At 41.8% G+C, this 16,552-nt stretch overlaps 1 protein-coding gene and 1 non-coding gene across 2 annotated transcripts; one reads left to right on the top strand and one right to left on the bottom strand.

Moving 5' to 3' along the window:
- Positions 1-6,490: 6,490 nt before the first annotated feature.
- trnav-uac (transfer RNA valine (anticodon UAC)) lies at positions 6,491-6,567 on the bottom strand. Its single transcript has one exon. It is a non-coding gene; the product is annotated as a tRNA-Val (tRNA).
- A 2,630-nt stretch (positions 6,568-9,197) lies between these two features.
- Positions 9,198-16,169, top strand: LOC129830605 (uncharacterized). The gene is made up of 15 exons (XM_055893160.1): positions 9,198-9,753; positions 9,965-10,071; positions 10,155-10,226; positions 10,318-10,401; positions 10,526-10,672; positions 10,762-10,842; positions 10,968-11,117; positions 11,243-11,292; positions 11,413-11,482; positions 11,586-11,672; positions 11,771-11,869; positions 11,979-12,059; positions 12,148-12,252; positions 12,679-12,738; positions 16,149-16,169. Exons 1-15 carry the CDS (start codon positions 9,588-9,590, stop codon positions 16,167-16,169), a joined length of 1,380 nt encoding a protein of 459 aa, XP_055749135.1. The 5' UTR covers positions 9,198-9,587.
- The last annotated feature ends 383 nt before the right edge of the window (positions 16,170-16,552 follow it).

The raw sequence follows: 16,552 nt of genomic DNA, 5'->3' as shown, positions 1-16,552 counted from the left end.
ATGACCCAGGTTATCGCTCAACCAATTAGTTAATGCAAAGTGTTGTATCTGTGACATTCACTTGTATTGGACATAACCTTGCCTAATGATGCAGAGCTTTTCTCCAAAGCAATGTCAGTTCTCATTGGCTGTAGTGACCATAACATTGTGGCAATAACAAGTAAAGTCAAAGTACCAAATGTAGGGCCTAAAGTGATGAGATCATAAATGTTGTTTAAAGATGTAAAAAATGTGTTTGGTCTGATGTGTATGAGGAGGAGAATCCAGATGCAGCGCTTGGCGCATTTGTAAAATGATTCTTGCCAGTTGTCGACAAGCATGCACCTCTGTGCCCCTCGGATCGATGGTGAATTAAAACAACATTTTATGGTGCAAAAATAAGGTGGCGAACAAGTCAGGCAGATTGGGTGACCTAAATGGAGAAATTTAGTCACCCAATCATAACTTAAGTTATGTAACCAAAAGAAGATAAATGACAAACAATGAAAAAAGACTTTGGAGCACCTTAAATTATATTATGGGCAGAACCCAATTAATCTCCATTGTTCATTGAAGTTGATGGGTCATTTATAACAAACCTTTTGATATAGCTAATCATTTCAATAACTATTTCACTGGTAAAGTGGACCAACAGAAGGGAATTTAAAACATTCAACAGTGAACCATTTATTTGTGCATTGAAGATCTAATAATGAAAGTATTGCTGTTTTGATTTTGGTCAAGTTTGTGTGGAAGAGGTGGGAAAACTATTGTTATCAATAATGATAACCCACCAGGTATAGACAACCTAGATGGAACACTATTGAGAATGGTAGCAGACTGTATTAACCACCCCTATTTGGATGTCTTTACCCAAAGCCTAAAGGAGCTGAAGTAATTCAACTACCTAAAAATGGTAAAGCACCTGTTACAGGTCCCAGGTTTGGGGCTGGTGTAGCATATAATAGTTCCTGTAACACAGGATAAATGATGAAACGGGAGAACGTGGCTTCTCTTTCAAGGTTCTCTCATTTATGAGAACACACAGGTGCAGGATCGCATATAGTGACCAGTGCGAAGCGAACGTCTTACTGCCCCCTACTGGCCAACAGTAGTATAAATGCATCGCAATGGCTAACCCTTGGAGGACTGACATTTCAGTAAAAGCGTTCTTCCCCAATACAAAGAAACAATACATGAACACGTGACCACACATTGTGTGTGCATCACACACCCTTTCCTGGCTCAAACAGCCGACCAATCTGTTTGCTGCCTGTTCTTAGTAAACTGATGAGAAAATTGTGTTAGAACAAATACAATGCAATTTTTCAATTGTCTCATCGTGATCCAGCGACTCCTGTGGCGGGCTGGGCGCAGTGCACGCTAACCAAGGGGGCCAGGTGCACGGTGTTTCCTCCGACACATTGGTGCGGCTGGCTTCCGGGTTGGAGGCGTGCTGTGTTAAAGAAGCAGTGCGGCTTGGTTGGGTTGTGCTTCGGAGGACGCATGGCTTTCGACCTTCGTCTCTCCCGAGCCCGTACGGCAGTTGTAGCGATGAGACAAGATAGTAATTACTAGCGATTGGATACCACGAAAATTGGGGAGAAAAGGGGATAAAAAAAAGAAAAAAAGAATGGGTCATTAACAAAGCGGTTTTTAAATACATCTAAAACACTTAAGTCATTGTATTTGGTTCAAAGCATTCTCTTAGACCTAAACCTCAACTTCATAAAGGGTGTGACTATTGAAGAAGTTGAACTCCTAGGAGTAACATTGGATAGTCAGATCATGGTCAAGTCATATTGACAAAGTTATGAAGATGGGGAACGGTACACATTACCAAAAGTATGTGGACACCTGCTCATTTCAAAATCATGGGCATTAATATGGAGTTGGTCCCCCCCCTTTGCTGCTATAACAGCCTCCATCCACTCTTCTGGGAAGGCGTTCCACTAGATGTTGGAACATTGCTGCGGGGACTTGCTTACATTCAGCCACAAGAGCATTAGTGAGGTCAGGCACGGATGTTGGGCGATTATCCAATTCATCCCCAAGGTGTTCAATGGGGTTGAGGTCAGGGTTCTGTACAGGCCAGTCAAGCTCTTCCACACCGACAAACCATTTCTGCATGGACCTTGCTTTGTGCATGGAGGTATTGTCATGCTGAAACAGGAGAAGGCCTACCCCAAACTGTTGCCACAAAGTTGGAAGCACAGAATCGTCTAGAATGTCATTGTATGCTGTAGCGTTGATTTCCCTTCACTGGAACTAAGGGGCCCGAACCATGAAAAACACTTCATATTTTCAAGCACGGTGATGGCTTTCATGTCATGAGAATTCTTGTTATAAGCAAGGACTGCTTGTCAAACACAAAGCCAAATCTACGCTGGAGTTGCTGACCAAGATGACATTGAATGTGCCTGAATGGCCTAGTTACGATTTTGACTTTAAGCCAATTTATCTATGACAAGACTTGAAAATGGCTGTCTAGCAATGATCAGCAAACAAAACAAAAAGGCAAATATTGTACAATCCAGGTGTGCAATGCTCTTAGCAACTTACCCCAAAAGACTCGCAGCTGTAATCACCTTCAAAATATTATTGTACATAGTATTGACTCAGGGGTGTGAATACTTAGTTCCAGTCAAAAGTTTGGACACAGTTACTCATTCAAGGGTTTTTCTTTATTTTTATTGTTTTCTACATTGTAGAATAATAGCGAAGACCTCAAAACTATGAAATAACACATGGAATCATGTAGTAACCAAAAAAGTGTTAAACAATATATATTTTAGATACTTCAAAGCAGCCACCCTCCTGTATTTAGAGGTCAAGTTGGTTAAGATGATATCTATGAGGGTGCCTGTGTTTACGGCTTTGGGGTGGTACCTGGTAGGTTCATTGATAATTTGAATCACGCTTCATGAGGTAGTCACCTGGAATGCTCTTCCAACAGTCTTGAAGGAGTTCCCATATATGCTGAGCACTTGTTGGCTGCTTTTCCATCACTCTGGTCCAACTCATCTCAATTGGGTTGAGGTTGGGTGATTGTGGAGACCAGGTCATCTGATGCAGCGCTCCATCACTCTCCTTGATCAAATAGCCCTTACACAGTCTGGAGGTGTTTGGGGTCATTGTCAAGTGGAAAAACAAATGATAGTCCCACTAAGTGCAAACCAGATGGGATGGTGTATCGCTGCAGAATGCTGTTGTAGCCATGCTGGTTAAGTGAGTTCTAAATAAATCACTGACGGTGTCACCAGCAAAGCACCACCACACCTCCATGCTTCACGGTGGGAACCAAACATGCGGAGATCATCCGTTGTCTAGCAATGATCAACTTGACAGAGTTAAAAGAATGTGCAAATATTGTGCAATCCAGGTGTGCAAGTATCTTAGACTTACCCAGAAAGACTCACAGCTGTAATCGATGCCACAGGTGATTGTATGTATAGACTCAGGATTGTGAATACTTATGTAAATTAGATATTTCTGTATTGAATTTTCTATAAATATGCTAAGGTTTCTAAAAACATGTTTTCACTTTGTCATTATGGGGTATTGGGTGGGGAAAAAATTGTTTAATCAATTTTGAATTCAGGCTGTAGTACAAAATGTGGTACAAGTCAAGGGGTAAGAATAGCTTCTGAAGGCACCATAGGTGTAGAAAAGAGTGGTTCTTGAAGATGTTAGGAGTAACTGTGAATGAGGCTCCATTTTACCAATCTAACAATGAATAGTGTGACCACTCAGTCTACTGCAAAGCTGCATGTATTACACATGTAGTGGGTAAGGTTACACTAATCAAACTTTAATACATTAACTTTGAAGATGTGAGTCAACTCTCAACATAAGAATTTCCTACCTTTTCAATATTCTTGATACATCACCAGAAGTGTACTTTATAGATATTCAGTCATCTCTAGTTTGCCGTCCCTGAACTAAATGTAGGTAATATAAAAAAATAAAAGCTGAACAAACTTTATTAATAAAATGGGTTCCAGATGTTTAGATATTGTATGCACACAACATTCTTGTTTTCAAACCTTAGGTCTAGAAACACTGAAAAGCAGAAATTCAAGTGTACAAAACACAATCAACATGGTGTGCTATAAAGAGACATTGCGTGAACGGAAGATATCCGACATGTTTTTTTTTGCCAGGCTGAGTTATAGATTTGGTTTGTGTTACACCATAATATTTCAAATATCTATGAAAGTTGTGATGTATGTAGAAAATGAGCAGGAATCTCCTGTACTCCACTCACCAATACAGTTTCTACTCAACGCTAGCTAAAAATATTTTTAAATACTTGTATTCAGAGCAAAATTGATGATACTGTTTCATGCACGTAAGATTGTCTCATATTATTCTCTGAGGCGTATCACAGTTGACAACAAAACAAAACTTGGTCTTTACTACCCCATTCTAGCAGTCTTAAGCATTGAGATTTTCTACATTTTCTCCTGGCCAGTTATCAGGCTCATTGCCATACCAGAAGCTAGGGTAGAAAGATGGTAACACATAAATAAATAAATACAAATTTGGGGTAACAAACCCTCACGATTTCCCCAGTATTTGTGTGTCGTGTCAGTCATGGAAAACACATCACAATATACACTACCGTTCAAAAGTTTGCTGTCACTTAGAAAAGTCTATTTTTTTTGTCCATTTAAAATAACATCAAATTGATCAGAAATCCAGTGTAGACATTAATGTTGTAAATTACTATTGTAGCTGGAAACGGTTGATTTTTAATGGAATATCTACATAGGTGTACAGAGGCCCATTAACAGCAACCATCACTCCACATTGTGTTAGCTAATCCAAGTTTATCATTTTAAAAGGCTAATTGATCATTAGAAAACCCTTTTGCAATTATGTTAGCACAGCTGAAAACTGTTGTCCTGATTAACGAAGCAATAAAACTGGCCTTCTTTAGACTAGTTGAGTATCTGGAGCATCAGCATTTGTAGGTTCGATTACAGGCTCAGAATGGCCAGAAACAAATAACTTTCTTGTTGGACAGAGAAAGATTGGAAACAAGTGTTATGGACAGACAAATCTAAGTTTGAGGTGTTCGGATCACAAAGGACAATGAAAAGATGAAAAGATGCTGGAGGAGTGCTTTACGCCATCTGTCAAGCATGATGGCGACAATGTGATGGTCTGGATGTGCTTTGGTGGTGGTAAAGTGGGAGATTTGTACAGGGTAAAAGGGATCTTGAATAAGGAAGGCTATCACTCCATTTTGCAACGCCGTGCCATACCCTGTGGACGGCACTTAACTGGAGCCAATTTCCTCCTACAACAGGACAATGACCCAAAGCACAGCTCCGAAACTATGCAATAACTATTTAGGGAAGAAGCAGTCAGCTGATATTCTGTCTACAATGGAGTGGCCATCAGTCACCGGATCTCAACCCTATTGAGCTGTTGTGGGAGCAGCTTGACCGTATGGTACGTAAGAAGTGCCCATCAAGCCAATCCAACAATCCAATGGGAGGTGCTTCAGGAAGCATGGGGTGAAATCTCTTCAGATTACCTCAACATATTGACAACTATGCCAAAGGTCTGCAAGGCTGTAATTGCTGCAAATGGAAGATTCTTTGACAAAAGCAAAGTTTGAAGGACATTATTTCAATTAAACATAATTATTTATAACCTTGTCAACATCTTGACTATATCTCCTGTTCAGTTTGCAACTCATTTCATGTATGTTTAAGGAAAACGGACATTTCTAAGTGACCCCAAACTTTTGAACGGTAGTGTACATGGCAGCAATATTTAACTTAATTATCATGCTTTACGTACAGTGAGTTGTGCTTAGAAGCAAATGCATTACTATTTGAATACAAAATATCTGACCTTTTCATCTAGAGGTGGGTTGTCCCCCAACAACCATGTTTTCTCATGTTGTGCATCCGTTAGCCCGATCCAGAACTTGATGTCATTGTTAAGGATCTTTTTAAGAACTTTCTCATCTACAAAAGGTCTTAACCAGAAACTATAACTGAAGATGAATATTAGCGTACTGCTCTGGGTTAACACAGATATCTAAGGCTTTAGTAGAAGGTGATTTAGGTGTACTTTATCATAATGTCATTGAATAGTAATACTGGCTCCTGTTGGCTGTCTATGATGACCAGGAGTCCCCCCATGGAAATACACATATCACGACTGATTCCAGGTCAGTTAAGCAGTGGAGAAGTAATAGCACCCCCCCTCCCCATGTTGCTCCCAGCCTTTGGCACAGACTGGTATTTACTGTGGAGGAAGGGTACAGAAATAACCCTAATGCCATTCAGTGTCCCACATCAATCATATGTCTACAGTCCCATTCCAAAAACAGTATTTATGTAATAATATACCATACTATATGAACAGGTAAAAGGCATTCATCTTTCATGTTACTGACAGCATAGATTCATATACATTTACATTTAAGTCATTTAGCAGACGCTCTTATCCAGAGCGACTTACAAATTGGAAAGTTCATACATATTCATTCTGGTCCCCCCGTGGGAATTGAACCCACAACCCTGGCGTTGTAAGCGCCATGCTCTACCAACTGAGCCACACGGGACCATATATTGAACTGAGACAACATTTTCACAATTGCCATTATGAATATAAACATGTTGATTTACTATCCATATATATTTCAGTGACTAAAGCTTAAACCTAACATTTTACCTATAAAATTATTGATTTCTGTGTATTTCTTATTCCATTTTGTATTCTGGAAATGTACATTTGTTATATTAATTCCAATTTAGTAAATTCTATAAATGTAAAACATGCCTATTTAACATTTAAAGCTTTTAAGTAATACTTTTAGGTATTACTGAATAGTGTGCCACCATTTGGGACATTTCTGCATAGTAGAATCTACTCACCTGTGGTTGTGGGGCAAGTGGGTGGAATTCTCTGCTCAATCAATTCTTGATTTAGATGTTTTTTTTAACTAAGAATGAATAAACAACCTAGTCACATCACTACCACTTCTCTCTTCTTGTTGAATCATGATTAAACATGTTGCGTCATGAAATCCATAATTTACTCAAATGTAATAGTAAAGCCCATAGCATAATCAGTACAAAACCAAAGATATTGATCTGTTTTAAGCAATCAATCACGTCATCTTATATAATAATTTACTATGGAAAAATTATTTAACATCTCAATTTAAGATGATAGTATACACTATATATACAAAAGTATGTGGACACCCCGTCAAATTAGTGGATTCGGGTATTTCAGCCACACCCGTTGCTGACAGGTGTATAAAATTGAGCACGGAGCCATGTAATCTCCATAGACAGACATTGGCTGTAGAATGGCCTTACTGAAGAGCTCAGTTAGTCAAATTTCTGTCCTGCTATAGCTGCCCCGGTCAACTACAGTGGGGAGAACAAGTATTAGATACACTGCCGATTTTGCGGGTTTTCCTACTTACAAAGCATGTAGAGGTCTGTCATTTTTATCATAGGTACACTTCAACTGTGAGAGACGGAATCTAAAACAAAAATCCAGAAAATCACATTGTATGATTATTACGGAGCCTCTTACGGAGCCACTCCTTAGTTGCCCTGGCTGTGTGTTTCGGGTCGTTGTCATGCTGGAAGACCCAGCCACGACCCATCTTCAATGCTCTTACTGAGGGAAGGAGGTTGTTGGCCAAGATCTCGCGATACATGGCCCCATCCATCCTCCCCTCAATACGGTGCAGTCGTCCTGTCCCCTTTGCAGAAAAGCATCCCCAAAGAATGATGTTTCCACCTCCATGCTTCACGGTTGGGATGGTGTTCTTGGGGTTGTACTCATCCTTCTTCTTCCTCCAAACACGGCGAGTAAAGTTTAGACCAAAAAGCTCTATTTTTTTAGACCACATGACCTTCTCCCATTTCTCCTCTGGATCATCCAGATGGTCATTGGCAAACTTCAGACGGGCCTGGACATGCGCTGGCTTGAGCAGGGGGACCTTGCGTGCGCTGCAGTATTTTAATCCATGACGGCGTAGTGTGTTACTAATGGTTTTCTTTGAGACTGTGGTCCCAGCTCTCTTCAGGTGACCAGGTCCTGCCATGTAGTTCTGGGCTGATCCCTCACCTTCCTCATGATCATTGATGCCACACGAGGTGAGATCTTGCATGGAGCCCCAGACCGAGGGTGATTGATTGTCATCTTGAACTTCTTCCATTTTCTAATAATTGCGCCAACAGTTGTTGCCTTCTCACCAAGCTGCTTGCCTATTGTCCTGTAGCCCATCCCAGCATTGTGCAGGTCTACAATTTAACCCTGATGTCCTTACACAGCTCTCTGATCTTGGCCATTGTGGAGAGGTTGGAGTCTGTTTGACTGAGTGTGTGGAAAGGTGTCTTTTATACAGGTAACAGGTTCCAACAGGTGCAGTTAATACAGGTAATGAGTGGAGAACAGGAGGGCTTCTTAAAGAAAAACTAACAGGTCTGTGAGAGCCGGAATTCTTACTGGTTGGTAGGTTTTCAAATACTTGTGTCATGCAATAAAATGCAAATTAATTACTTAAAAATCATACAATGTGATTTTCTGGATTTTTGTTTTAGATTCCGTCCCTCACAGTTGAAGTGTACCTATGATAAAAATTACAGACCTCTACATGCTTTGTAAGTAGGAAAACCTGCAAAATTGGCAGTGTATCAAATACTTGTTCTCCCCACTGTATACATACATTTAGAATGTAACGTAACAAAATGTGGAAAAAGTCAAGGGGTCTGAATAGTGAAGTTTATTAAAATGATGTAGAATAGATGGGCCACCACAGATGTCACAGGCATCCACAGGTCTTGACCACCATGTTGCGATGCTTCTTTAGGATCACATTGTTGTTGTCATCGTAGAAGAGTACAGAGATGGGACTGAGCTTGGTGGGTGCGCAGCACGCTTTGGGAACCTCATCTGGCTTCAAAAGGTGAACCTACCATGAAAAAAGGTCAGACTGACTTATTCGTACATGCACTTTGATATAATCAATGATAATATCCTGTTTATAAAAGAGATATGGATTATTATTATTATGCAGATGCTTCAGTGCTCTCCTACCTCAGTGCGCTGTGGCTTCGCCAACCTTGTCTGAATGTGGTCAATATGTTTTAACCCGGGTTGTCTGTGCTCCACAAGACTTTATAGCCCACTGAGGCAAAGCCTAGACTTTCAGAGGTTCAACAACTTCCATGAAACAAGCTAAAACATTTAAATGGGCCATTGACCTAGCTAGTGACTTAAAAAAACAACATTTGGTCTTTTTATTTTATATTATACACACAACATAGGAAAGCCTCTGGTGACAAAATAGGGTCAATAGAATTAGAATGATGACCAGGAATTGTATAGGATTCTAATGGTAACCATAGAGTTCCAAACTCATTTCTATTGCAACAGAGCTGTCAATTTTGTAAACAACAATTTTCAAATACATGTGTTGCCATGAGACATCTAACCGTTAGAACATATCAGCGTTCTATTGAACGTTTTCTGTGCGAAAACAAGAACAACTTCAATTTGCTGTTCAACAACAACAAACTTGACTGATTTGTGAGACCTGAGATTGAAACATCGACTGGAAAATGCCTGGGTGCTTTTCAAGATTGACGGAGAGAGCGCGAGGACGTCGGCAACCTACTGCGTCGACAGGTTGTTTAAATTCATTTGTGGGTTGTTTTTGTTGTCTTTTTCTGTTTTGCAGGGTTCGCGATCGTCGGGAGGTGGACAGCGACAGCGACTTGGAAGAGGGTATGTGGAGTTTTAAACTTCTTATTTTACCACATTCAACATTGACAATGTAATTTGTGAAATGTTGTGTATTTCTGTAATCCTGACTTCCAAGCTAACGTTAACTTTAGTAATTGTTGCTAAGCGATGTACTTTTGCTAGTAGTACTAGCTAGCGTGCTACGTTTTACGTCCTAATAATTGTTTGTTTGTATTCCTTTTCCTCATTTTAGAATCAACTGTACTGGATGAGGTCCAGTTGGATGTGCCACTGCTGCCAGTTATCCTTCATGTCCAGGATGCTGCCATCATCCTTGAGGATGTGCCGACTATCCTTGAGGTACACTTTTCAGAAAGTTTTTGTTTTTTTGTTTGAAAAGTATCCCACATATTCATTCTTAAAATCTTTGTTGTCTGCTTTAGGAGGCCACTGGTAATTGGCAGCTGATACCAATTAGGTTCAGCCCTCTGTACTGTGGGCCTGTTGTGATCAGGGTAAGAGAACCACACAGAGTCACATCACCCCGTTACAATGTTTGCTGTTTCTAACCTGAATGTATTGTAATGTCACCCCCCTCTTGTGCAGAACAATGCCGGTCCGGTGGCTAAAGCTTGGAGAACTTTCCAGTTCATCAGCCCCATTATCACCTACATGCGTGGGGGATCCCAAGTATGTGTCTTTGTAACTACCTAGTCCTAATCTACATTGTCAGAGTCATGTGATCTTGATGGAAATATGTTACATCGATGGCTGATGTTGTTTTGTTGATGTTACTTGTTGTTTCTCTCCACAGCAGGTGGTGGTGAGGATGCACCATGTGAGTAGGGTTCGAGGCCTGGAGACTCAACTGGTGTGGGCCATCTCCAAGGAGACAGCCAGGCTCAGTCCAGAGGGCATCCCCTACTGTGCCACCAAGGTGCAGTCCGTCACTTGGATCCAGGTAAGATGTAAATACTACTGAAATAGTATTAGATTAGGCTTTTCTTCACTTATTCCATTTGGCCTTAACATGTCGTCTCTCTCTGTCAGTATGTGGCTGGCAGGGTGACCCAGTATGCGTCTCACCTCCGCCACGAAACGTCTGTGGACGTGACGCTTGGCTGCTACCAGGTAAATAAAGGTTTTCCTATGTATATAGAATACCAATTACTGGGCATTTTTCCATTAGATATGCTCTGTTTTCTAATAAGGTGTGTGTGTGGTAAACAGGTGTGTTGTGTGTGTTTTTGGAGCAGCAGACTGATGTCTCGGTGGTGTACGACACTCTCCACATGGGGCTGGACGGGCTGCTCTCCTCCTCGGCGTGGTCGGAGGCTGCCTCCATCTCTACGCCCACCAATCAGCAGTACACTGAGCCAGAGCCTGAGGGCCACAACTGCTATGAGGTCAGATGTTAGACACACAGCTACACATTCTATTGACTAGTAGCATTAAGATCCTTCCATTGACCCATTGTTTGTCATGTCATTGCATTGGTCACTGATGTTGAATGTTTGTTCTGTTGTTGTAGGGCTGGGAGGAGGACCTGCTGCCTGAGGAGAGGGAGGTTCCTCTGCTAAAGTGAGTTCCTCTAAATGTCTGTGTAGTCTGGGCTTGTCAGATGCTGAAGGATAGTGGTCACCATGCTGTTATCCCCATTGACTCTAATGGTTGACATGCTCCATTCCCTCCCTCCCACAGCCTCTACCTTACCACCAAGAGAGTGGAGGACATCGCCCTGAGGCTCGTCTCCCTGCGCCAGGCCTTCACTGTGAGTGGACCCACTTTTTTATTTTTTCTCTCTGTATCTTATTGTTCTCTCTGTCTCTTAGGGTGAGACACCCATCTTCCTCTAACTATTCCCTCTTCTCTAGACACTGCTTGGTTCCACCTTGAGCAGGAACTATCTGTTTGTGGCGGGAAAGGTCCTAATGGGCGCACTGGTTCAGGCCCACCACATGGTAGCTCACTAACTCATTATTCATTCAAGGGAAAGAGAGCGTCCTCAGTGGGAAATGTGTTCTGTTCACTAACATCAATGCTCTTTGCTTTGTGATAGGACGAGGCCGAATTCATCCGTGCCTATAACGACTTTGTGGACTACCTGAGTGACCCCTCCAAGCAGATTGACATTGAGAGGGAGCTGGCTGAGGCAAAGGTGAGTTCATTAACTCTTTCATGTCTCACTTTGAGTTCTTCCACATGGATGTCTTTTATACATCACAGTATCTGATCTATTTGAAATCATTCCTGTTTTCTTGTCCTAGATCCATCATGTTAACCTGATAGATGTCCTCTTTGAACTGGTGATGTTTGGGATGATGACAGCTCAGAAGACCCTGATGGTGGTAAGTAGCATCTCACTGGTACATGTTTCGATGTCTCTCTCTTGGCAATTTCACTTCAATTTCTCTTCTCCTCCTCTGTTTCCTTTAGCACCCTGGTGGGTTCATGGAGCGTCTGTACGCTCTCCTGTACTCCTTCCTGCCCGCTGCTGCCAGCATTGAGCCAAAGGCTGAGAGATACCTGCTGCTGCTCAATGTAAGAGTCAAGAGTTTACTTCCTTATTCCTAGTTTACTTTTTCCTGATTAACAGGGTTTCAATGACGTTTTACAGCGAGTAACTCTCATTGTCTCTTTCCTCTTGGTAAGCTAGTAACTCAGAGCCATTATCTATGTGTTGTGTGGTGTTCTCTTCAGGGCGGGCTGATGGCTCTGCTAGATGACATGTTTGGGCAGCAGCTGGCCTGGTACTTTAACCCAGTGTCTCTGGTCACTGAGCTCTCCAGACTCCTGGAGTACCACCTGGAGAACCTCATGGCCAGCATGTAGTCCTACTGCAGAGATCTGAAACGCCACTCTCTCTCTCTCTCTCTCTCAGGATTTGAGGACTTGAAGTGCTTCGTTGAACCGTGATTAGTTAACACCCATTAAATTAATGTATTCTCTTGTTTTCTCTCCCCACAGGATTCTTGTGACGCTTTGCCACGTACCAGGGATCTAGACACTAATGCACTACATTACTTTGCACTGAATTTTACATTTTTAAATAAAATAACTAGTAGTTCAAAAGGATTTGTCTCTGTCTTTTCATTTACTTGATTGTTTCATCACTATTTCCTCTTCCTGGAGTTATGAGGCTAATATTACATGAACAATTATGCTTTATTCTTTGCATAAGGAAATAAACAACACAGTTTAGTTGATTTACAGGTACTACAGGCCCACACTTTATGGCATTGTGATGTGTGATACTGTACTGACTCTACAAGCTGTTGAAAGTGTTCCACAGGGATGCTGGCCCATGTTGACTCAAAATGCTCCCCCCAGTTGTGTCAAATTTGTTCAATGTCCTTTGGGTGGTGGTTAAGAGTCTGCCTTTGTAGACTCAGTTAACATGGGTTTTTTACTTTAAATTTTCCATATTTCCCATTAATGTCTGAGCCAATTACCGTCTTTCCCACTGAGACCAATGTTATCGTTCATGTGAGAGAGGGTGTAGTAGTGCATACTGACCACTAGTTGGATCATAGCGTGGTTGGTGGCGTTCATGCAGGACCCCAGAGGGTATAATAATGTTTACCTCACTGTTTAGAGGACAATTTGTAAGAGACAGCTAGCTAGGCCTACGTTTTGAATTGTTGCATTTTGTTTTAAGTGGGTCCCCACGCGGTAAGTGTAATGCAATACTTTTTTGTTAAAAACTTCAATCAATCAAATGTATTAATAAAGACCTCCTTTTACATCAGCCGACTTCATCAATAGAATGGGGGTTTTAAATGTTTGTGGTGTAGCGCTGTTTGAAGTAACACTATTCACACTTGGAATAACCTATACACGGTTGGTTAGATGAATTTGTAGCGGAATTACATTTTTATCTTGGAATATCAGGTGTTGATTTCGGTAGGAAACACCACTTTTTTGTTAGTTAACTTTAAACGAATCACGTAGGATATCAACAGTGATAACGGTTGGCTGCTATTTAAGTGACAGTTTGACTGTCATATCCATGTATTGGTGTGTGGCCATCGACTTTTATAGAGAGACAGCGTTTAATTTTCTGTGCCATTTCATTAATTTATGTGGCATTTCTAAGTCCTGCATTACCCAGCGCGTGTGACAAAATCATCAGTAACAAACCAAAGATATTGATCTGTTTTAAGCAATCCATCATATGTCATCTTGAAAATTATACACTTTTATACTAGCAGCAACAATCTGAGGTAAAATGGATGTGTAATTCCACAAGATTTTATGGGGTGAAAATGCAAGTTTGTGGGAAATCAGTGTAATATACACTGCTCAAAAAAATAAAGGGAACACTTAAACAACACAATGTAACTCCAAGTCAATCACACTTCTGTGAAATCAAACTGTCCACTTAGGAAGCAACACTGATTGACAATAAATTTCACATGCTGTTGTGCAAATGGAATAATCTGGTGGAAATTATAGGCAATTAGCAAGACACCCCCAATAAAGGAGTGGTTCTGCAGGTGGTGACCACAGACCACTTCTCAGTTCCTATGCTTCCTGGCTGATGTTTTGGTCACTTTTGAATGCTGGCGGTGCTTTCACTCTAGTGGTAGCATGAGACGGAGTCTACAACCCACACAAGTGGCTCAGGTAGTGCAGCTCATCCAGGATGGCACATCAATGCGAGCTGTGGCAAGAAGGTTTGCTGTGTCTGTCAGCGTAGTGTCCAGAGCATGGAGGCGCTACCAGGAGACAGGCCAGTACATCAGGAGATGTGGAGGAGGCCGTAGGAGGGCAATAACCCAGCAGCAGGACCGCTACCTCTGCCTTTGTGCAAGGAGGAGCACTGCCAGAGCCCTGCAAAATGACCTCCAGCAGGCCACAAATGTGCATGCGTCTGCTCAAACGGTCAGAAACAGACTCCATGAGGGTGGTATGAGGGCCCGACGTCCACAGGTGGGGGTTGTGCTTACAGCCCAACACCGTGCAGGACGTATGGCATTTGCCAGAGAACACCAAGATTGGCAAATTCGGCACTGGCGCCCTGTGCTCTTCACAGATGAAAGCAGGTTCACACTGAGCACATGTGAAAGACGTGACGGAGTCTGGAGACGCCGTGGAGAACGTTCTGCTGCCTGCAACATCTTCCAGCATGACTGGTTTGGCGGTGAGTCAGTCATGGTGTGGGGTGGCATTTCTTTGGGGGACCGCACAGCCCTCCATGTGCTCGCCAGAGGTAGCCTGACTGCCATTAGGTACCGAGATGAGATCCTCAGACCCCTTGTGAGACCATATGCTGGTGCGGTTGGCCCTGGGTTCCTCCTAATGCAAGACAATGCTAGACCTCATGTGGTTGGAGTGTGTCAGCAGTTCCTGCAAGAGGAAGGCATTGATGCTATGGACTGGCCCGCCCGTTCCCCAGACCTGAATCCAATTGATCACATCTGGGACATCATGTCTTGCTCCATCCACCAACGCCACGTTGCACCACAGACTGTCCAGGAGTTGGCGGATGCTTTAGTCCAGGTCTGGGAGGAGATCCCTCAGGAGACCATCCGCCACCTCATCAGGAGCATGCCCAGGCGTTGTAGGGAAGTCATACAGGCACGTTGAGGCCACACACACTACTGAGCCTCATTTTGACTTGTTTTAAGGACATTACATCAAAGTTGGATCAGCCTGTAGTGTGGTTTTCCACTTTAATCTTGAGTGTGACTCCAAATCCAGACCTCCATGGGTTGATAAATTTGATTTCCATTGATAATTTTGTGTGATTTTGTTGTCAGCACATTCAACTATGTAAAGAAAAAAGTATTTAATAAGAATATTTCATTCATTCAGATCTAGGATGTGTTATTTTAGTGTTCCCTTTATTTTTTTGAGCAGTGTATAATTTACTATGGCAAAATAATTTAACATGTAAATTTAAGATGATAGTATGTTGCCTACTCACAAACTATTGCAACAATGACATCTCTTTCTCACTCATTTTACCATTTAGAGAGTATGCTCTCAAACCCAATTTAACTGGGTGCTCTAGACTAGAGCCTCCATAGTCTGTACAGCAGCCTGAACGTTTGACATCCCTACCTTTTAGATTTCTCTTCGTGTCTAGACCATTGTACTGGCCTGTTATGTGGAGTAGTTTGATGCATCTTATTGCTTTGTTATCGTTTATCACCAGTCAGTCTCAGCCAACAATTATTGATATCCTCCATTCCTTAGTCATTCATGCAGCACTTTGAGAGCAAGCATCCCCAATGCCCCCAGAGCTGGAGGATGTTGAGGCTTAAAAGACCAACACACACAATGGACCTACAGCTGGGTTAAGATGCTCTCATCATTCAGACTCCCAGTATACATGTTAGAAGCAAACTCTTGCCCTATGCTAAAGTTGTATTTTGTATGACTCAATATGTGGATCTGTTGTCACTCATCGCCTTTCATGTTGTGATTCACAGACACAGGATGACCACGATTAGAGCGCTGCAACTGGAACTAAATGGTGTCAAGAGACTAAATACTGAGACTCCTGGACACGTCACAATTGTATTTTGCATTTGACCATTTCCAAGAAATATAGCAATATATATGAAAGCATTCCTCTGCCTATTTGATCCATTCTGAAGGAAAGCAGTGAATACCTTTTATGTGTGTGAGAGAATATGTATGCCTTGTAATTCTAGCAGAAAATGTGTTACTTCCAAATGCAAGTTAAACGCCATTCCGTCTATACTGTTACCAGACTAATGCATACTTATAAGTATTTTCAAATGCATTTCCAACATACTGCAATGCTATGTAGCTCTGAAGAGTGGTGACACTGTCTACGATAGGAGTGTCAATCAGTTTCTGGAGGTCTGTG

The sequence above is a fragment of the Salvelinus fontinalis genome, chromosome 32 (assembly GCF_029448725.1).
Source record: "Salvelinus fontinalis isolate EN_2023a chromosome 32, ASM2944872v1, whole genome shotgun sequence".
NCBI lineage: Eukaryota > Metazoa > Chordata > Actinopteri > Salmoniformes > Salmonidae > Salvelinus > Salvelinus fontinalis.
Note: the sequence above shows the minus strand (reverse complement) of the source record. Positions and strands in the feature narration are given on the sequence as shown.

What these genes read in the sequence shown, in the direction of transcription:
- LOC129830605 (XM_055893160.1), top strand. Translation starts at nt 9,588, where the DNA reads ATGCCTGGGTGCTTTTCAAGATTGACGGAGAGAGCGCGAGGACGTCGG. An exon ending in AGGGCCACAACTGCTATGAG is followed by an intron (nt 11,118 to 11,242) that starts GTCAGATGTTAG and finishes CTGTTGTTGTAG; the next exon opens with GGCTGGGAGGAGGACCTGCT. An exon ending in CCCTGCGCCAGGCCTTCACT is followed by an intron (nt 11,483 to 11,585) that starts GTGAGTGGACCC and finishes CCTCTTCTCTAG; the next exon opens with ACACTGCTTGGTTCCACCTT.